General features: G+C 42.6%; 1 protein-coding gene across 8 annotated transcripts in view; it reads left to right on the top strand.

Moving 5' to 3' along the window:
* Positions 1-23384, top strand: part of znf536 (zinc finger protein 536) — a 285675-nt gene that overhangs the window by 171419 nt on the left and 90872 nt on the right. For all 8 annotated transcript variants that reach the window (XM_039794578.1, XM_039794577.1, XM_039794573.1 and 5 more), the window contains one exon: positions 17729-17887. In XM_039794578.1, the coding sequence (XP_039650512.1) occupies positions 17729-17887 (159 nt within the window). The remainder of the gene's footprint in view (positions 1-17728; positions 17888-23384) is intronic.

Genomic DNA, 23384 nt, shown 5'->3' with positions numbered 1-23384 from the left:
AAACGCTCCCCATGCTAACATTTGAAGTATTTACCTTCCTGCAAAATGTCTGCCCTTTTCCTTTGTAGATGTAGATCAGTCACAGTCTTGGAAAGTCACAGAGATCCAACTGAAGACCTTATGTCAGAATGGGAGTGATCAGGGTAATTAATTTTTTTTTTCTTCCTGTGGCTGACTAAGAATTTGTAACAGAAATAGAAGTACACGGTCGTTTTTGCCTGAGAAGCTATTTGAAAAACTATCTAAAAAAACTGCGATTTTCTCCTTAATTTAAATGGTCCTTTCTGTCATTTCTTAATACTTTGACCATATCACTTATTAAAAACTACTTCGCATTGCTTTCCATATATGTCAAAACAGGAGCGCTTTCATGTAATTCCTTTTTTCCCCCCTAAAGGTTTGATTTCCATAAGGTTGGGTTGGAAACCACCAAGTTCAATTAATATAAAAATAAATAAAATCAAAGTCATTCAATACATTACAATGGACACAATAACACATAATAGCCTGATCCTTAAGTATGAATACCCAACTAAACACCTTTCAATATATGCTTTCAATATAATGCCAATTTTAGAGCTGCCAGGAAGCCACATTTTAACTACCCATTGCTCATGGCCATGACTCGTATAATTTATTTCACTGTAGACCACAAATGCCACAAATGGTTACTTGAGGAAACATCGTGGGACCACAAAAGTCTTTAGAAATCATTCTCAATGGGGAAAATTAATGTTTTTACCAAATTTTGACCTGCTGGTGGCACCATTTTAAAAAAAAAAAAAAAGCCAGGGTTTCACCAAAGTCAGTAGGCTCTATCCTCTGGGGCCCCATGTAACGTCCATGGCGGTCCATGATATTTTAGATACATTTAAAGGCCCAGTGTGTAACGTTTTTAGATGTTCATTATCAAAATCTGTGTTGCCTGTTCACAAACTTGTCCTTTTTCATGAATATTTACCACCACCATCAATTCCAAGTATTCCTTTTGGCTTGAAATTTTACATTTGCATTCGCATGAACTGGGGTAGACGCTCCATATTCATGCTCCATCTTGAAATACGTTAGCCTGTAAGGGACATACAGGACATACTGCTCCACCTTTCGCGTTTTCGCTGTCACGCAGTAAACTCACAGCTGCTGCTAACGCTGCTAATGGGTATCGTAGCTTCCCGGCCCCGGCAAGTTTGAAGAAGGAAACGTGGAGGACCACACGTACTGTATTCAAAATCCAAATTTCAGGAATTTCCGGCGTCATCAGAAAAAAGCGCGAAGGCTACCGTAGCTGTAATACGTACTTTGAACTGCGTGGCGCGAGAGAGTTGATTGCGATATATGATCTCAACGCTAGATGGGAGAAATTCCTACGCGTTGTACCTTTAAGGCTGACATACTGACATCATCACCCCCTGCAGCTAAGCCGCTAGCGTGGCTATTTTTCCGTGAATTCTTGCCTCTAATTTCTTGAATTTGTTTGAGTATCACAAAGGAAAAAAAAAACAACATTTGTGAAATTCCAAATCAGTTATTGACACATCAAACTGATCTGTTACATTGCATTGATTTTACAATCTAACATGAACCTTGTATAGCCTTTCTATTGCAGCAGCAGCAATTAATGTGTGTGTGACTCGTGGTCAAGTATTTTTAGGGACTGTGCATGAAAGCAGGTGTGGAGCAAATTTTCCATGAAATCCACAGAGGGACTGGGATGATGTCACCGCTGAGATACCTTTGGGATGACAATACATAAATAAATAAATGCCCCAGTCCTTGTTAGCTGCTGCTATTAGTAGTGTTGGGCTGCACATGACACTAATGTCTGCTTTGGGCTGCTGTGCTAGGCTTCTTTCTGTCTCTCCTGTAAAAGAAGGCTATCTGATTGGAAACAGATCTGGGGCACTGGGGGAGCTCGCCCCAGCTCGTTGGATTTAATGACCCATTTCCTCAGCTGCCTCGTGCCACAAGCAGTTAAACGACAGTCGAGGTGCCCAGAGGTTCCCTACCATGGGACCGGGGGGGGGGAGTACAGAGTACACTAGCTGTAGAGACGGAGTGAGTAATAGAGAGTGACATACCCCGGCTACCAGGCAGCAAATCAAAGCCCATTTCCTCAACAGGAAGTTAACTACTGGAGCACCCGCCACAGTCCCCAAGTCAGATGTTCAGTGTGCTCCAGGAGTTAGTGATCGAGTGTTTGAATTCGCTTCTTTCGGTGTAGCCAAGTGGCTTTCGCTTGTTGCACCCAGTGCACGTACGGGAGCAAGTGTTTTTCCAATCAAGACTTGGAAGACTTGTATGAACGATTGTCTGCTGAGGCTATTCTGCGTGGAGACATGCTTTCTCTCTATCAGATTTCTGCTTAGTCTTGATCAATGGCAGTTGCAAGGAACACAAACAGGGCCTAGTTTCCCAAAAGCACTGCAAAGGATGAAACTCTTGGAAACGATCGTAGATTTTTATATCTATACTTATCAAAAACAAGTTTATGCGGGTGCGCCGTTATCTCCTTTGTGAGGCAACAGATGCATTCGCGGGCGTGCCTGAAATAGTGCTGTTTCTAACAGCTAACAGGATTTTTTTTTTTTTTTACACGTTTACACATACGTGTACAGTTACTTTTCCACTATATTAAGGAACAGAGATGTCCGAATGCGCTACGGAGCAATCAATATGCCATTGCAGCCATGTAGCCTGCCGGTAATAGCTTTTCTTCAGGCTTCTGATGGGCAAACATCTTCTTCTTCTTTGCTTGACTGGCCAACATGGCTTTAGGGTTAGGAATATATTGCCGCCTGTTGGTTTGACAGCGCATGAATGTGTTTTTGCATTTTCATTTAAATAGAGATTTGTCAGAGATCAGTGCTTGTGTGGATGAGATTTTTTTGAATGAATGAAGGAGGGGAAAACTGTGTACGTGTGGATTAGGCCTAAGTTTAACCACGGTACATGAATTATGAAGGGCAGCAAGCTGATGGCTGTAGACTCGTCACTGCGCATTAGGCTTCATGGTATTAGTGAACAATTCCAAGTCGAAAATATTTCCTTGTGTCGTTTTACAAAATGTGTAACATGGATGGACTTCCCCGAACATCTGAGTTGATCACACGCAACTCATCGTTGCACAAAGAGAAAGTGAGTAGCGAGTACAGCTATAATGGAGAACATTGCTGGGGTTTTTTTGGTCCTTTGCACTGCATGTCCATCACTCTGAATTTCATGCTCAATCTGGATTCATGGATTTTTATGCCCCCGCAGGCTCTTAGAAAAACTTTGGGGGGAAAAATTGCAACAACACAATGTAATTAAATACACAACAGATTATATTGCCATGACTTCCTTTTGTTTAGGGGCAATAGTGCTCCATTTATAACAATGAGCCCACTTGACCTTCTCCGCAAGTACACCGACAGTGCTCGAGACCCCGAGGAGGGACCTGAAACGGCCATCAAACTTCCGCCGCTAAAAACTTGAGCACGCTCTGCCCTATCAAGCTAATGATCAATTATTAATATCCACAATCCTCAGCCTTGATGTGGCTGCTTGGAAATAGAAGGCAAGCAATTATGCGCTGCTCTCTTATTTCGGGTTTGGCCGCCTCCATCTCCGGCCTCCCTCTCCATGCGTTGAGCTCCCCTATAAATATATAACAGATAGTTCCTCTTAGCACACCACAAGTTCTTATTGGGGCCCCTCTCATTGCAGATATCCAGATCCAGATTAATTTGTAATTAGTCTTGAGTTGTTGAGCCTCTGAAAGATAAAGGATTCCAACTCCCATTCTATTCGCCCCAAACACTGACGATCACTTAAAAAGACCAAACGCTCTCGCGCTTGATAAAAATAGCTTAAGCTCGGACTTATTTGTTTGGCGACAAATGCCAGACACATATGTCTGAATGGCTCGGGCGACGCTGAAGCAAGGAATAAATGAGTCGGTCTAAAATGAAACTTGTCATTGTGTCTCTGTGTGTGTTTGTATGTGAAAATGGGGGGTGTGGGGGAATGCTTAACAATTCATCAGCTCAGCACGGTTTCTCTGCGCAAGACATCGCTGGAAAAGCAAGGAACAAAAAAGGAGAAATAAAAAGCTGTCCGCTTTACTTCTCTTACAGTGTAATTCTCTTTTCAGGAGCTACTCCCTCGGCGGGCTTCTTTAAGGCTTCCCGTTAATTTGTCTCCAAATGTCATATATCCCTCCACAGATAAAAAAAAAAAAAAAAAGATGAATGGGATAAAGACATATGGGCTTTTTTAGGCGATGTGTGAGTGTTAAACATACTGGAATCGTTTTTTAGTCATTTAAGAGGACAGGGGGTGTAGAGGCGGGGGGGGTGAGGGCGGGGTGGGTGGTGGGGGGGCTTGAGTCTATTAATAGTTGAGTCATCAGTGCCTCAATGTTCCGAAATGGCAAATTGTTAGATCCCCAATGGTGATTATTACTTGCTGTCAATGACCTTCATAACAAATTAAAATTATGCGACTGGGACGGAGCGTGCTCTTTAATAGGCGTTATGCATGGGATTGTGTGTGTGCGTGTCACTTTGTGCAAGTGTTTGTGTGTGTGTATGTGTGTGTGTGTGTTTGCACGCGGGTGGCCAGAGGGTGACGGCCCCTAGCATTTAAAAACTCCCCTCGCCTCGCTGGGCCTTTTCTCTCATTTATTCTTAAAGTGTGGCTCTATCTCTCGTTTGGTGTCCGCACGCGCACACACACACACACACACACACACACACACACACACACACACACACACACACACACACACACACACACACACACACAGGCAGGATGTTTGCAGCTACAGTATAAATCTTTTTATTTCATTTTCCGAGACACTGGACAAGTTCATAGAAGAGGAAAACGGGACGCGTCCTTGGTCTCTGGATTTACTGCCAGACCAGGCTATGTCTCTCTCGCCACACACACGCACACGCACACGCACACACGCACACACACACACACACACACACACACACACACACACACACACACACACACACACACACACACACACGCACACAGTATGTATGCATGACGTGAAGCAGATTTACCCACTCTGGCTCCCCTCCCTCCACAGTGGCCTTGTTAAAAGTGTTCATCGCCCCTTGTGGTAATATATGTCTTTAAGTGCACATTTATGCTTCCCGAGCTATCGATCACTGTACATTCCCCACTCGATAATTACTCCACCTTAATATGCACCCTTAATGAGGCTTAATTGATTCATTTTCATTGATGGAGAATAACGCCACTAATGGCTGCGGTGTGCAGAGCGCTGATGCCACGTACAGTATAGACTGCGACCAGTGCCAGGTGGGTCGAGGGTGGGGATGGAAGTGCTGGTACTGTAGCTGAGTTTGATGATTGGCCTATTGTGCTTGCTGTTGATTTAGCATGCACGGGAATGAATAGGAAATCAATGGTGGCTTAGGGAGGAGTTCTGCTTTACTCAGCGTTAAAGGGGCCGTGCAACAGGATGGTTGTCATCTTTTATGTGGCCAGTGTATAACCGGAGAGGATTCTGCGGTGTGACCTTTGCTTGTTCCCTTTTCCTTTCCTTTCTTTTAGTAACATCCCGTCCTTTTATAATCTCTTCGCCCTCCATTTTCCCCCGTTTTCCTCATATTACACCTTTTCTTTCACGTTAAGTGCTGTTGTTTTGTTGTATTATTAATATTGCTTCCTTCTATTTCATGGTTCATGCCCTTTCCTCCTTTTTCTTTTCTTCCCTTCCTTCCTTTTCTCACTTGTCTGCATTCCTTTCTTTTCTCCCCTATCCTTTCTTCTACTTTCCCAATATCCCACTCTCCTGTATCCATGTCATCATCTTTTTTCCATTTCTTCCTACTCCTCCTTTTCTCATCTCATTCCCCTTTCCATTAGTTTGTGTCCTTTCGTTCCTTTCCCCTTGCTTTCCTCCCCTCCTGCGATGTCCATTGCACCTTTCCCTCTTCCTTAATTTCTTTCGTGTGTCTTTTCACCTTTTCACTCTTCTTAAACGCTTGCCTTGCCTTTGCTTTTCTTGCATTTCTCTATCCGTAGAAACCCAGCAGTATCCCAGTAAAAGAGACAGCGACCTAGTCATCCTTCACTAATGGTAACCACACCACTTCCTGCCAACACAGACTGAGAGGGGGCATGATGAATATACACCCTGATTATTATAGCACTACACACTCAAGCACACACACACACACAAATTGGCAAGTGTGTGTGTGTGTGTACACAAACGCACAGACAAACACATTAGTAATTGTCTTCATGTCCTAAAAGACACCCACCTCTGTCCCCATCTGCCTTTTGTGCTCTCATGCATACATGCAGACAGTGGTGGACAACACACACAAAGATGCGAACACACACACACACACAAAACACACACACACACATACATATACACACACACTCATACACCCTCAAGCATCTTCCAGAGCCTCTCAACGGGGCTATGATCACCCTGCTAGAATGATAAAGTTAGTGAGACATCAGTGCTCCCTCAAACATTTGTATGTGTGTATCTGTGTGTGTGGTTATGTGTGTGTATGTCTTTTTCCAATGCTCTTTGAAGCCTGAAACAGACTTGAGTGTGTGTGTGTGTGTGTGTGTGTATGTGTAGGGGGGGGAACAAAGGTGGGCCGGTGCCAGGGAGAAACTTATGGCACCATTCCTCTTCCCCTAGCTGGGCAGAGGCATAGCCTTTACTGAGGGAGAGAGCCACCTTCTGTCAGTCTGAAGGGGGGAGGGGGGAGAGAGAGAGAGAGAGAGAAGTGGAAAGAGACAAATGGAGAGAAAAAAAAAGGAGGCAACAAAAATCATCCTAAACAGGTTTTTCGTCAACACTGTCCCTCATTTCCACCTGCATAGTGATGGCGACTGAGGTTTGGCCCCTTCCCAAATTCTATTATTTCTACAGCTTGTTTCAAGGCATCGGCCAATAGGCTGTACATTTAGAATAAGCACACAAGGTGTGTGTTTTTTTTTTTTTTTGCGGCGTTGCCCTTCACCCGATTTTGGAGAAATAATCTTCCCAGCGTGAAGATCACACTCCCTGAATGGATATCCTGCACTCCCACACCCCTTTTCATTCAAGAAAGTGCTCCAAACAAATAGCTTTTTAACACAATTCTGCACAACGAAAACCGCTATCCTTTCATTACCCAGGTTGAAAAGGAGAACCGTCTTTCCTCCTCCTCCTCCTCCTGTTTTCCCCTCATCCTCTTCTTCTTTTTTTTTTGTTCCTCCTCCACAACTCCACTTTTAGTGCCGGCGTTCACTAATAAATATAAATGTTTGTGATTACCATCGCTGCAGCACAGGTGCGTGTTTGTTGCGAGGGGAGGCTTGTTCATTAATTTTCAGCCATGAAAAGTGCAGCGCGCCATGAACGCAGAGTCCAAATCGCACACCCTGATAAATGAACGCACAGATTGTTAATGTACCATTGTAGGGCTGCTGCCTCCACCAGCTTTGGAAAAAAAAAAGGGCTCGCTGCCAAAAGCAGAGCCATGAGCGCACACACACACACACACACACACACACACACACACATAAACACTGGGTCCGTGAGGTGTGGCAGGACCCTATTCAGAGGTCTAGATTAAACTGAATAGAGCTTTAGAACGGCTGTGTTTTTTTTCTTCTTTTTATCCTTACACATATAGCCAGGGATTATTTAGATTATATAGACAAGGCACCGCCTGGTGTGAGGCCTCTGGCTTGTGTTGTCTAATTAGATTTGGTAGAACTGGGTATCTGCCGGTAACGACGGCACTAGGAACCTCGTGTCCCGGTATAAGGGTGCGTTGGCGCAATCGGCTAGGGTGCGTTGGGACTTTTCACATGAAAAAAAAAAAAAACATTTGGCGCTAAAAGTTCACTTTGTCGGGTTTTTCCTCGAGAACGCACACCCCGGCGCGAAGCGGTCATTTGGAAAAACCGTGGCCTGTAATCCTCAAAGTATGTTTTTTTTTATTATTATTATTATTATCATCACGACGGTCACAATCATGATTTCATATCTGGATTAAGCCCCCCCCGCCCCCCCCCACCTCTGCCACCCCTGCAGTCTGGGTTGACATGTGTGCATTATCCCAATCAGCACATACTGTACATTTTTTAATTAGATAATGCGCGCTAAATCTAGAACCAATCCTCCAATATGTTTTTTTTATTTATTTATTTATTTTTCTCAGATACGGTCACAACTGTGGCGCTCACCGACAGGAGAGAGGGATACCGAGGAAGGGTAAACAAAAGAGGAAATAAATGAAAAATCGGCCCGAGAATGGGCTGTTTTTCAGGAGCTGCGAAAATGTTTTTAATAGGGGAGCGCTGAACACCTGCCTTAAAATGTCGTTTCAACATCCTCCCGAATGCCATTTTGCTTAATTGACTTGGAAATGGCCCAAATGTATTGCTGAATACGATCTAATTAATATTAATAATAAATGCCATTATTAACATCAAAGAACATCTGGTGCCCCTGTTTACCCCACCGCCTTATACGTAACACATTCTGCCGCTGTTTTCATCTCGCAAACACTGAGCGGGGTAAACAACAACTCGCAGTTCCTTTATTTTTATTTTTATTCATTATTGTTGTTCATTTTATTATTTCTTTTTTTTTTTGGAATCCTTACAATTGAATTTGTCTTTGGTGTTATTCCTGTTGCTCGATAAGGGTCAGTTAGTAAAACATCAAGTCTGAGGTGAGGATGCTGTGTATAATTTGGATCACAGTTGCTTCTTCTTTTTTTCTCCCCCCCTGCCCCCCCACCACCTTCCCTCTTTTCTTCTTGATCTTCTTCTTCTTCTTTTTGGTCTACAGACCTGGTTGTTGTAATACCTTCGAGATTCCTCAGATCTCTGGTGTGTACTGCCTTGGAATTTTTTGGATGAAAAAAAAAATTAAAAACAACAACCAAAAAGCATCTGCAACTGAGAGAGGGCCCCCATAAATCATGCACCAAATAACTTTAATCTAAAATTTCATTAAGTAGTCCTTGTCAGGTAGTAAAAGGAAGGGGGGGATAATGCAGTGGTGTTTAATGATAATTGGTGTTTGGTTAATAAATCCTGCGAGTTCCGATTGCGTTCTAGCGGTGGCTGGAATGCTAGCATCAGCAGTGTAACTAAACCTCAAATTGATTAACTTGCATGAACCAGACGCTCACAAAGATGGCAGTGGTCCAAATCAGAAAAAAAAAAAAAAAAAAAAAAAAAAAAAAGAACGAGAGGCGAAGGGGGTGTTAGGAGGTGTGTATGAGAGAGGGAGAGAGAGAGAGGGAGAGAGCAAGCGAGCATCAGGCCGGATGGTGTTGTGTTGCTCTGGTGTAAGGAAATCAAGTCCCCCCGGGCGCATTTTTAAAAGCCTAATGCCTTTCAAATGATGTCATCACATTTTACTCTTTCTCCCTCTCCCCTCCCTCCCTCCCTCCCTCCCTACCTCTCACCCAATCTCTCTTAATATCTTTCCCCTTTTCAAACTGTTTCCGTCAATCACGCCTCCCCCCACCACCACCACCACACACACACACACACACACACACACACACACACACACACACACACACTCACCCTCTTCCTCCTCCCCCCAATCAGTTATTTGGCTACGGGTGGGGAACGTAGCGAGCTTCGACGGCGCCACGTGGCCGATAGAATAATGGCCGGGCGAAAGCAAAAAAAAAAAAAAACATCTTGTGTTTTTATGACTGATGTGTGCTCCCCCCCACCCCCCCACCCCCCCTAGTTTTATTTCCTGAAAGTGATATCATACTAATCAAAACCGCAGAACGTTTAGAGTGCAAAGTGTGATTGAAAGAAGACCATTAAGGAACTGGCAACCACCTCCCCCTTCCCCCCACTGACACCATATATATGCACACACACACACAGTCATTGGCATTGCTGTTTTATTTTTTTGCTGTTGTTGTTGTTGATGATTATTGTTGCCTTTTTTATTTATTTTTTTTATTTTTTTTCTCCTCCGTTAATGGGAACTGGGTGTGGTCGCTGTAAAGGAGTAGAGGCAGCGTGCCCTATCCCAGGGGTACCCACACACACACACACACACACACACACACACACACACACACACACACACACACACACACACACACACAAGATCCTTATCAATTTATATATTTGTCAGTCAGTTGTGGAGGCAGCCCTGGTGGCGTATCCCCGCGGTGGCGTCGCATCGTTGCAAGATCCTGGTGACGTGCTGTCGGATGGGAGTGAGGTGTCTCACACACACAGACACACACACACACACACACACACACACACACACACACAGTTGCACTCTCGCACACAGTTAGTCAGAGGGGAGTGTGAGTGCAGCAGACAGCAGGCAGAGTGACTGATACTCAGCCTGCCTCCCAGATGGCCTGCTCAACTCTGCTCCAATCTGATCTCAGAGCCTTTGTTCTGGCATGTTCCATTACGCCGCCCTGACACCAGTAAAGGCAGAGGGGAGAGGAGCTGGTCTCAGATCAGATACAGCTGAATTATACATGGCTTTCTCTTTCTTTTTTTTTCCCCACCCTCTCTCTCTGTCATGTTCTTGTACTAGCACAGTCCCACTTCTGAGTTTTTTTTTATTTTAACGTTCGGGGTAGAGGCGAGTGAGGGCTTCGTAGAACGTGTTTGAATGTTTGAGTTTGACGAGAGAATTTGGGCAGTGGTGGCTTGAACGTTTAATTAAAATGTTTCTCTTTTTGAAATAATTGATATAAATGACGATCTTTTGTGGGGATTAATGGCTGGTTTTAGCCGGAGGAAAACATGTCAACACAGCCCGCGGCCTTTGACGCTCGCAACCCAATTTAGACGAGGGAGAAGCACTGGCTTGGTAATACTGATGTTGAATTAAATATCAAATAATTATAGACATTGTTGTTGTTTTTTTTCCCCTGCCATATCATTATAGATTCTCCTCTGCAACAGTTACAGAAAAAAAAAATGCACTTGAAACGTGTAGTGATTGTACTGTAATTTCAATATGTTTTTTTCGTAGAAAGTTTGAGGCATCGATAGAGCCAGGATTTTATTGGCCGTTGCATGGGTAAGAAGCAAACCGTTCCCACCCTGTACAATCTTTATTAGTATGCTTTTTAGTGTGCTTAAATTATGGCCTGGTGCCACTTCGTGTAATTCTAGCAATTCGGCAACATGTGAAAACGGTGAAATTTCAAGATTCTGAAAACGAAAATGTCAGGCCTTCCTAAATGCATAACAGCGCGAGCAAAAGTGAAGGGAGTAATAGTAGCTGGCCTTTACAGGCTGCTCTATTAAAAAAAAAAAAGCCACAGGCTCACCTGTGACAATCACTTTAATGTCACGTCTCCAACAGAGAATCTTCTTTTGCATAAAAAAGAAAAGGAAAAAAAAAGATGGACGATGTGGAAAGGAAAATCAATACTCGGAGGATAGTTATGGGCCGGGTGTCAACAAGCGATTGAGAGCCCCCCCCACACACTCACCCAACATCACACCCCCAGCTGTGTACCGTGATGCCTAATATACGGGGTGACCTTCAAAATGTCATAAATGTGTTGTGCAATAAAGTGTCAATATTTGTGGTTATATGGAGCAGTATGACTTTTACAGTAATTGGAACAGTCGCATTAAAAAAGCTGCGGATCAGTCGACTGATTAAAGACAAGCGTGCAGGACGGCCGGCTTTACTGGGCTGCCCGGAGAATGACGTGGGGGAATGTAACTTACATTACATTTACTCAGGCGCTGCACTTTAAGCACAAAAGTTGAGGCGCGCCGCTTTCCCCTTCTACTCCGCTACGTTTCCGAGAGAAATTGTGTATTTTTAACTCCACTGCGTTCATCTGACAGCTTTAGTTACTTCACCAATTAGGATGTCTGCACACAACGCGCGTTGCGGTTTATAAAATACGATTTTTTATTACAAATTGAACTAGCACCACAATATAACGGCCTACGAGTCCTGCTGAATTGATTAGACCATTAAACACTCAGTTGGCACTTTAACTTCTCTTTTATCGCTGCAAATATTGCACTTTAGATACTATTTTTATTGTTGGTTGTGTTTTATGTATATTGTACTGTGCATACTGACCATATTTTAAAGTGTCGGGGGTTTCTTTTTCTTTTAAGGAGGTGTGTAAGACCACGTGAATTTCGCCTCGTGGGAGTAGTTTAGTTTACATCGACTGACGGAACTGCTTTGATCGTTTCTAAAATGTGCGGATTTTTTCACTTTTTATACTTTTAAGTACGTTTTCCTGACGGTACTTACTAGGGCTGGGCAATATGTCAATATTATATCGATATCGTGATATGGGACTAGATACCGTCTTAGATTTTGGATATCGTAATATCGTGATGTGACGCAAGTGTTGTCTTTTCCTGGTTTTAAACTCACCAGACTTTTGTAACTGTTCTATTATTTTACTTTTCCCCACTTAGACATTATGTCCTCATTACAGATGATTATTCATCTAAAATCTAAGTGTGAAGATATTTTGTTAGAGCGCCAATAGTCAACCCTAGAATATCGCCGCAATATCGATGATCGAGGTAATTTGGTCAAGAATATCATCGTGATATCTGAATTTCTCCCCTATCGCCCGGCCCTAGTACTTACATACTTTTACTTAAGTAAAAGGATCTCAATACTTCTTCCAACGCTGCGCGTGTTGTGCGTACCTCTGGTTCCCCCGCTCACATTACACACTGGCACAAAGAGTGAGGAAGCACACCCAAAGTTCTGTTTTACCTTTCTTTGTAGTGTGTGTGTGTGTGTGCGTGCACATGTGTGAGTGTGTGTATGCGTGTGTGTGTGTGTGTGTGGGGGGTGAACGTGTAAAGCCCATTTATTATTGAAGGGCTGTTATATGCCAGGAGAGCACACTCTCATCCTCTCAGTAATGTGTCTTCCTCTTACAGGAGCACTATTAACCCCGACACACAAGGAGGCGTCCGTGTGTGTGTGAATGTGCGTGACAGAGAGAGACAGACATGCCGAGCTTGTTGAGCTTGTGTGTGTGTGTGTGTGTGTGTGTGTGTGTGTGTTTGGAACTGTGGTGTGGTGTTTGTCCTGCTTCTAATCTGTGTTTTGGATTTTTTTTAATTTTTTTTTTTTAGCCCCATCTGGGGTGGGCAGGTGGGCTACTGTCTGCTACACGATCTGGGGAATCTTTGCCAAAAGGGGATCTGTACAGTAGACCGCTCGAAATATGTTTATGAGGAGGCGACTATGGCTACAGTATGGTGCAGTCCTGGACCGAGCACCGGGGGGAATTGTAGTCGCTTTTATTTATTTCTTTTCTGTCCACACAGCGCATTCAAATTAAAATGCAAAAGGATACTGTGTGGGGGCCTTTTCTCGTGATGTGTTCACACAGTACTGAAATTATGCAGGAAATGATATGTTCACCTGCAATAATACACACACAATTTGTGTTTGGTGTAAACTGTATCATGAAGGTCACAATATTTGTCACGATGTCCAGAATTTCCTTGAAAACGTTGCAATTTTTAAGTGGATGTACATTAGGTAGATTGAATGAAACACAGTGCTGTTTTCAATTTTCCATTTTAACAACCCAACAAAATTTTATTACTTGTCATTTAATTGAATTTCGGGAGGGCCAGCCCTCTGTCCGCTATACAAGTGGAAATAATGGGCAACCTTGTTGAATGCCTCCTCTGTATAGGACTTGTTTTTGTCTTCCGCCACTCCTCCTCTTTCCCCCCCCCCCCACTTATCTCCCAATCTCTGTGTAATATCACATGTTGTTTAAAACGATGTGGAAAGCAAGATCATTTTAAACAGAGACCCACAGTTTAACATCTGCTTTAAAAAAAATTAAAAGAAAAAACCGAACTGTCTCTAGCTTCTTTCCCCCCGCTAGTACACAGAATTAAACCGCACTGTTGCCAAGCCCAAGTAGAAGCAGCTGGTATTTAGTATCTGCGTATTGTCACAGACTTACATTTAGGTCGCCTTTCACTTTCAGTTGTGATAAATAGCCTTCAGCCTGATAGCAGTGTTGCTGAATGGAGTTGTGTGTTTAGTGTCAGTGTGGAAGAGGACTTGCTGACTCGGGTCTTTCCATTCTGTAAACCTTATTTGACTCCCCCCCCCCTACCCGACAGAGGAGGGGTGGAATGGTGGTGGGGAAAGCGACAGAAAAGAAAAGATTAGGCTAATGTTAAAAATAAATAAATAAAAAATGTTCCTTATTGTGCTGCCGCGGTTGCCTTAAGCGGGTTGCCTCGATTTGGATTCTTTCTTTCGGGCTCCCTTCCCCTCCTCCTTGCCCACATACCAAATCATGTGCCAGATTAAAAAAGAAATAACATTTTGAACCGTATTTGTGCTTCTTGGGGTCACGCACGTACTGACATGCTATTTTTTTTTTTACCATGGGAGGCCAGGCCACAGACTCGGACTGGTTTTGTCTGTACCTTTATTTCCTTTAACCTCAGTGTCCCTGCTGCTCATGGGCAGGGCCACACGGAATGGTGTTTGGTGTTTTAAGTCCCCAACGTCGTCTTGCAGGCGGCGCTGCCTGGAAGGCACTAGGATTAGGCAATGGTTAGGTGCCTTGAAGTCGACGTTGGGGGCTTAAAACACCATTGAGCGCACGGAATCTGCCCACGCAGAATTTTGCAGGATTTTTCGTAGATTTTCTACAAATAAAAATGAATTCAGAATGTTAACACATCTCCCTGTGCGTAGATTTGGGAGAAGAGGTAGATTTGTCCGCCTCAAAAAATATGAAACACAACCCACTCCCCAAAAAGAGGTCAAAATAACCGTTCAGGGGGCTCAAAACATGTACGGAAAACATTGTGCTACATCGGGAGAGTGAAAAATAAAAGACATATTTACGTAGATTTAAACTTCGGGGCTTCTGGCTTCAACAAGGTCTCATTCTCTGACAGATATGTTGTTGAGATGTACAAGATTCCTAAAAAAAATGTAATCCCGAAGCACGTGTGATGTTTTAAATATGCCGAAAGTTTTGAACAATACAGGTGAATAATTATTTTCTTTACATGAATAGACATTTGCACCGTAACTTGATGCAGAAAAATTATAAATATTTTCATAAAAATTCACCAGAATGCAGGACATTTCTGGCGCTTCCCCACTGCTACCAGCTCGACTCGACTCGCCCGTGTTTCCCCGCCCTCCATTTTCCATTGCAGATTTAGTACCGCCTCATGCGTGGGGCGAGAGTGGCTGGTCGTCATAGCGACGCCGCAGGAAACTGCCGTGACCTAACGCGACACACACACACACACAGAACGTCGAAGGTGTGTTGTTGTTGTTGCCACAGCCAGAAGACACATTTAGTTTCAAAAGAAGCTGGAGGCAGCAAAAAAAACACACCGCTGGCTAAACTATTTCAAAATGGCGGGTTTGTTCAGGACACCCCCCCCCCCCCCGTCTGTCGCTAGCAATGATGACGTTGTGATTAGTGACTAGAGACGATTCTCCCCGACCAATCAGTAGTCTGCAGGTTTTCTCGTCACCTTTTGGTATCGCCTCAGCTCGCTTAGAACTTCAACGGAGGTGATATTAAAAAAAGTACCTGTTGGCAGGCACCAGGGACTTTTTTTCATAATGGAAAACCAAAAAAGTCGAGTCGAGGTGAGTCAAGCAGGGGTCAGCCCTATGTTCCCACAGCTCTATGTTCGTACATTTCTAAGATTTTTCTTAAAATTAGGCCCTATGTTCCCACAGTTCTAAGATTTTTCTTAAAATTAGGCCCTATGTTCCCACAGTTCTAAGATTTTTCTTAAAATTAGGCCCTATGTTCCCACAGTCCTATGTTCCCACATTTCTCAGACATTTTCAAAATTAGGTCTCACGTTGACCAGAAGCTAGTCATTGCGAGGCCTCTGTGCTACTTAGTTTAGTTTGTTTATGTACCGTAAAAGGACAATGTGCTCTTACATTAAATGTTTGCAATAAACAAAGAGATGGGCGCACCAGATTTAGCTAAAAGCTGCATTCCATCTGTAGTCCATTGCTACTGGATAATAGGTTGGGTGTAATTGGCTACCAAAATGGGAGAAAGGGGGATACAATCTGATACAAATTTATGAAAAACAGAAGAATAGGAACATAGGGCCTAATTTTAGAAGAAAAATCTTAGAAATGTGTGAACTGTAAGAACATAGGGCCTAATTTTGATATTAGGCCCGTCGAGCAGGTACCATGTAATGGAAAAAATGCCATTAGTGTTTGTCGCTAAACGTTTGAAGGGGGACGACCCCCAGGATATAATGTGCACCTATGCCATTGCACATCTCCACCCCAAGCAGAAAAGCAGTCCTCTAAATTCAGCTAATGTTTTATTCTGGATCACCGCTGAAAATTTGTAAAAAAAAAAATATATATATATATATATATATATCTGCACATTCCGTTTGGGTCTGCTCATGAGCACAAAGTTCCTGACTTCCTGCACTGGCCACTAACTCTCCCTACACATTCCGGATGAAGAAATGTTGAATCGCATACGGCAGCGTGCACCCAAAAAAAAAAATAATAAAGCACCAAAATGAAAAAAAGAAATATTCTCCTATGAATTTTGCCTTTGCTGTGAAATCCGTAAATCTGTCGTGACAGTTCCGCGCTGTGCGGCTTGATGTTGAACCTCAACGAATCAAACCCAAACGCTGTTTGAACTGGTACAGATATTTTTAATTTAACAGCTTCAAGAATACGAGACGTTGCGAGCATCTGTTGTGTACTCCTTTTTTTGTTTCTTTCAACTTTCTTTCCTTTTCTTTTTTTTTTTTTAACTTATGTCAGCACATCACAGGCTCCTAACCAATCGCAACGACGCGGCCACCGTGCACAATCTGATGATGGCACCCTCACCTCCGATTATGCTGCTGTCAACACATTCCCAGGTTGTCGTCACTCATCTTTCGAAATTCATATTCGGAGGGTGATTGTGTTGATAACAGACTGCTGTTGCACTAAACTGTGCATCATCGTTTTTTTTTGTGTGCGCGGGGGCAGGGAGGAGGGGAGGTGGCGGAGGGGCTGGGTCAAAACCGTTATCACCCTATCATATCTCTGACAGCTACCTGTCAAAATCGGGTCGCGGGGAAGAGATGCGAGGAGATCCTACGATGCTGACACAGCCCAAATCTCCCTCACTTTGCTTCTTTTTTTCTTCTTCTTTTTTCCCTCTTGCTTTCTTTCTGTCTTATTTTGCATTGTTAATTTTCACCGCCATCCGGCGTATGCTTAATAGGAATGATGATGATAGCAGGGATAAAAAAAGAAAAAGGCAGGAGGAGAACGGAGAGGAGGAGGCGGTGGTGGCGCAGGTGGTGGTGTCGAGGGGTGTGTGTGTGTGTGTGTGTGTTTGAGTTGAGGTGGGGGCTAGGGGGGTGGTGGGTGTATCTCAGGACTATGGTGTTTCTAAAGGAACTGAAAAGCTTATGAGCTGTCAGCGTTCTGTCACGGAAGGGGAAAAATAGCGCGGCCCGTGAGCCCCGTTTGACGCGCTCGACTTTGTGTGGCGTTCGCACATTCGCGCAAAGGGAAACGAGGTACAATGGCTGACACACAGAGGGGAAAGAAGAAGAAGAAGAAGAAGTAGAAGGGGGAAAAAAAAACGTGTTGTGATGTGTGGAGGGCTGGTTTGAAGTGGCACTCAACACACCTTTCCATTTGTCTCTCCCTCCTTGTCTCGTCTCTGTGTGCGTGCTCCAGATGTTGGGGAGGACTTGGGGAAGGCAGCGGGGAGCATCCAGCCGTCTCTGTCCCAGCATCGGGAACGCAGCGTGGGCTCGTCCTCCAAGGATTGTCCCTACTGTGGCAAGACCTTCCGCACCTCCCATCATCTCAAAGTCCATCTGCGGATACACACAGGTCAGTATATATTTTAAAAAAAACAGCCAAGTGCAGGCATGGAGTGCATTTCTCTCCAGCGATGAAACATTTATTGTACTTCATGCAACATTCACTTTCCTACATATACTGACATTCCCTTCTGGGCTTAGACTGACATATTGGTTTATGAATATTGGCCTAATCAGATATTGGAGTCAATCTGCCTCTAAAATATGATGGATGTGATGCAGATGAATTGATTGCGTGTTGGTTTTGTAATTGATACTGCATTACTTGTCTCTGGGAAGCCCTTTGTCCGGAATTTTTCAAAGGCCCAGACGAAAAAAAGTAATACTTTAAGGCAGGGGTCTTCAACAGGGGGTCCAGGACCTCTAGGGGGTCCTCAGAGTCAATGCAGGGGGGCCTCCAAATTATTTTTAAGTTTTTTTCAAAAATTAAAAAAGTCCTAACATGAATCCAACATATTATTAGCAAATACAGTATAAATCTCAACTGATAATAGGCATACTGGCCTATAGGCAAGATAGTCACTAAGGTAGCCATCCACAGATACAGTTCATTTTAAGGATTCATTGTGCCACATGTATGTTTAACATTAAAACATGATTTATAAAATCATGCCAACAATTATTAGGCTATTTTAATATGCCTATGCAAACAAAGGTATGAAGGCTTTAGGCCGCCCTACATGTTATTGTAGGCCCAGTTAAATATGCAACTTAATTTTCTATGTAGCAGGGGGTCCCTGTTCCATCTCTCTTTCAGTTAGGGGGGTCCTTGGCTTAAAAAACATTGAAGACCCCTGCTTTAAGGTATATTTCTAGATATTGAATTAAAAAATGAAGAAAGAAAGAGACACCTTCTTACAGTACAAACCACCCAAAAGGTGGCCTTTCCCGGTTTTGGGTGGTGGGGGAAAAAAAAGGGGGCCAAAAAAAAAAAATCCTCTTTTTTTATCATTAAATCTTTTTTTCTCACCTAAATCATAATCCTGTTTAGTCCACGAGATGTAATCCCAGAGATCTTTTTCCGTGCGGTCTTATCAGACGTTCGATTGTAAATGCACGTTATTCAACTGGACATAAATACAAATAAATGAAACTACTCACGGCTAGGAACATGCGTTTCCTAACAGGGTCCCTCATCGAGGCTTAAGGCCGTTATTATTCTGTTTTGTTTTTTTTCATACTCGTTGCATTGAGCTCCAATTAACACAACAAGGGTTCAGTGTCCTCCAATGACATCACTCCGAGGGCAATTTCACACTCGCTAACTCTCAATAACTTTGAAGCCAAAACAAAGCCGGCCTGTCCACAGTTTAGGGATATGCGTGAGATGATGTGCCTAATAGATTTAGCTTTATTTTCCAGTCAAGCGTCCTAACCCCTCTGAGCTGCGTTCTCTCTCTGCCCATACATCTCACCAAGCAGGGCTTCCGGGCCCTTCTGCTTGTTGCTGGGAGGTTAAGGCTGCAGTCAGAGTAATGATGTGGACGGTGGACGGTAGCCAGAGATCTAACCCTCTGCAAGGTACAAACGCCCCACTGACTATCCAGGCTAAAGTCACAATTAGACCATGCACAGGTCACCTTACAACAAGGACGCCTGCTCCTGGCTGCTGGGCCCCGCCGCAGCCTCTCAGTTCATCTCACAGGGAGTTACACTGTTAGAAAAGCCAGTAGAAATACAGCCTAATATACTTTGTCAATTTGAAGGAAATGTTCCATTATGAATTTTCACAGGTGTTTTCCGTAATTAGATTTTTGGATTAACAGAAATGTCCGTTTATAGGTACAGAGGATATACTGTAAATCTACAGATTTTTTCCCTTCTTGGATTAAAAGAAATTGTCCTTCTGGCTCAAAATAGAAAATTAACTCTTTTTTTGTCAATTATTTTGCCGCTTTTTAAAAATGTTTTTGTCTTTTCGATGTTTTTCTTTTTATTCTCAACTTTTTTTGTAGCATTTTTCAACATTTTCTGCGCTTTTTTTCCTTACTACCAACAGTATACACTGACAACAGTTTATTACCACTATTTTTACACTCATTTCAGTCAATAAACCTCTTTTCTATATGAAATTATATCTAACTTTTGAGTTAAAAAAGCAGAAAGTATGAAAAATACTTGACTAATATTTAAGATCAGAGGATGTTAATGGATAATCACAGACTGTCAAAGTTAAGTCAGAATAAGGCATTATCATTTTGATAAGCAATTTGCTTGAAAGAAACCCAAATTTTCTGATATAGAAACTTTGAAAATGGGTCAACTTTGACCCCAGGACAACAGGAGGGTTAAGCGAAAAGGTACTGGTAATTTTCTGCCAGGACATTATCCGTTTTTTCTGCAGATTTTTTTTTCCCACAGGGTAGTATTTCCAATCTGGAATGGGTGAATTGTGATATTTGGACACTTTGCCATCTTATTGCTGGAGAATAGTTAGTCCAGATTAGGGCTGAAACTAACAATTATTTTCATTGTGGATAAATCTGTTGATTATTTTCTCAATTAATCAATTTGTTACTACGTTTTGTCTTTAAAAGCCCAAGATGACGTCCCCAAATGTCTTGTTTTGTCCACAACTCAAAGATGTTCAGTGTACTGTCACAGAGGAGAGAAGAAACTAGAACAATATTCACATTTAACAAGCTGGAATCAGAGAATTTTGAAATAGTTGGCGATTAATGAAATAGACAACTAATCCAATAATCTTTTCAGCTCTTCTGCAGATTATATGTATTTTCCATTAATCTATGATTTGAATGATTAATTGAAATTAAAAGTATTGTTAATTAAAAACACTATCACCAGAAAAGCATGTCAATATTGGACCTTGGCTAATGTTGTTTTAAGTTTTTTGCTTTCTGCGACCGGATATGGTTAAAGTTAAGGAAAGATCGTGGCCATCCAACCCACCCTTACTTTCCGTCCTAGATATGCCATTTACAAAACATATATAACAGAGAGAAGAAGCAACACAAAGACTGGCATTTGTGCTTCATAATTAACTTATGTGATTAATCAAACATTAACCCTCGTGTTGTCTTCCATTGGACCATGCACTTGTCATCCTCCCGGGTCAAAACTGAACATTTTCACTTTTTTCTGAAATTTTTGTCTCTTTTTTCAACCCTTTTGGTGCTTTTTTCACTGTTTTTGGCCCCTTTTTACACTTCCTTTCACTACCATATGAACACCACTAACACCAACTTAATTAAAAATTGAACAGAACACCCAAAATTCAATGAAAGTAGAGATCCGATCTTTTGTCGTACTTGCAATGGGTCATTACAATTAGGTAGAAACAAAGAAACCCATATTTCTGATATAGACATTTAGAAAACGGGTCAAATTTGACCCGAAGACCACACAAGGGTTAATGTGTTTGCGGAGAGAATTTCGACTGATAACTGCAGGGGTTTCACGTTATTAGAGGTGCCGAAACGGAACACAGTAACCACCGTTTGTCCAGTCAGAGCATCCTTGAGCAAGGCATTATAAGATCCTCGCCTACAGGTTACACAGATCACCTGGATGAAAGTTTCCCCGGATATCTGTAACGTAAAAGGAAAAGGCTTTATTAATTGCCAAAAACATAGAAACCTTGAAGAAACCTCTCAACTGTTTTCTGTTGTGCACTCATATCACAGTGAGTGATGCAGGGGTGGAGGAAGTATTCAGGTCCTTTACTTAAGAAAAAGTACTAATACCACACAGTAAAATTACTCCGTTACAAGTAAAAGTCCTGCATTGGAAATGTTACTTAAAAAAGTCAAAGTATGTAAGTATTATCAGGGAAATGTACTTCAAGTATTCAAAGTAAAAGTCCTCGATGCAGAAAAATCCTCCCATTTTAGAAAGTGGAAAGGATCCAGACAGTTGTGTGTCTAATGGTCTCATAATCTCAGCTGGACTTGTAGGCCGTTATATTGTAGTTTCATTTATAATAAAACATCAGATTTTTTAAACTACATGTGTTTTGTGTGCAAAAATCCTAATCTGTAAAGTAACTAAAGCTGCCAGATGAATGTAGTGGAGTAAAAAGAACAATATTTCTCTGTGAAATGTAGCGGAGTAGAAGTAGAAAGAGGCATGAAAAGAAAAGACACAAGTAAAGTACAAGTAGCTCAACATTTGCACTTAAGTAGAGTACTTGAGTAAATGTACTTAGTTACATTCCAACACTAGAGTGATGTCATATATAACTAAGTCAAATAAGCACATGGTCTTTTCAGAAAAAAAAACTAAAGACTTTACAATAGAACACTATTTTGTGACCACAACTACAACTAAGAAATGGTCATTTAGAGTAATTCCCCCATCAGTCAAAAATGTACACCCTCTTGCTCTTGATGTTCCTGAAAAGCTGAGTCCCACCGTCCTGACCTTTTTGTTAGTTTCTTCGCCTCACATCGAAGTAATCCTCGAGTGCCAGCAGAGAAGCAGAGGCTAAAACGCTGAAAAATCAATCCTTGCTTTTCTTCTTATTCTCCTTCTCTGTCTCACTTGCCTTTTTTTTTCTCCCATGTCCATGCACTTCAAAGGCAGAAAAAGAGACCACCCGTACTGTAACCCCCCTCCCTTTTGCTTCCCTTAATAATACGAGGAACACAGTGTACCTCAGATCTGCAAAGGAATTAGAGGAATAGCTTTTAAAGGGTTACGTGCTACAGTAACACGTCTGGTGTATAGTCACATAATTAGGAAATAGCGCATCCAGGTCACAGCCGGGCCATCTCCCAGCTTCCCTCCAGTAGCTGGGGATAGTGGTGGTTTTCAGGGGCATCTGTTATCTGGTGGTGAAAGACCTGAGTTATGTCTGCTTTGAGTCGTACAGTAAGGACACCCATGAGGGCCATATTTCATCATGGAGGAAGCGGAGGCCTCGACCTAGGCCTGGCGTTTACTCATTTGGCAAAACACACACAGACAAGTAGGTCCATGTAATTTCATCCACACAGTACATTTGACATTTATCCATTCATATCTCAGAAACACAAACAAATCAAATAAAACGGCTTCATCTCGAGGCCTCTTCACCTTGAAGCAAAAGTGGGAAAAGTTGGCAAGGATGTTGTCATTTTGGATAGGAATGCGTCTCTGGCCGTGCGCCTATCTAAGCACAGCTTTAGCGTAGTCTGGAGAAAAAGAGCTTGATGCATCCCCAATATGTGGCCTTTAAATCATTGCTATAACCTAATCACACTAGCCCCACTGTGACATCCTGATTACATCCGCAACATGGCTTTTTGCAGCGGTTAAAGATCCCTCTCTGTGCTCCGGTGACAACGCCTGAGAAATTCACAGATGATGGGCGAAGCACCCCCTTCATCCTAATGCAACGTGAGTGACACAATGGAGTTGCTTACCGAGCCGGTCGAGGCGGCATTGTGCAAACGCAATGCGGAGATTAATGAGCGGCTCGCACCAGCTTGAAAGGAATGAAGTGAATTTAAATTTCTCCAAAAGTTAAAGAGCTAATGTTACAGTATTAATTTCCTCTTGAACAGTGA

The sequence above is a fragment of the Perca fluviatilis genome, chromosome 3, assembly GCF_010015445.1.
Source record: "Perca fluviatilis chromosome 3, GENO_Pfluv_1.0, whole genome shotgun sequence".
Taxonomy (NCBI): domain Eukaryota; kingdom Metazoa; phylum Chordata; class Actinopteri; order Perciformes; family Percidae; genus Perca; species Perca fluviatilis.
This window is presented reverse-complemented; position numbering and strand designations above follow the sequence as displayed.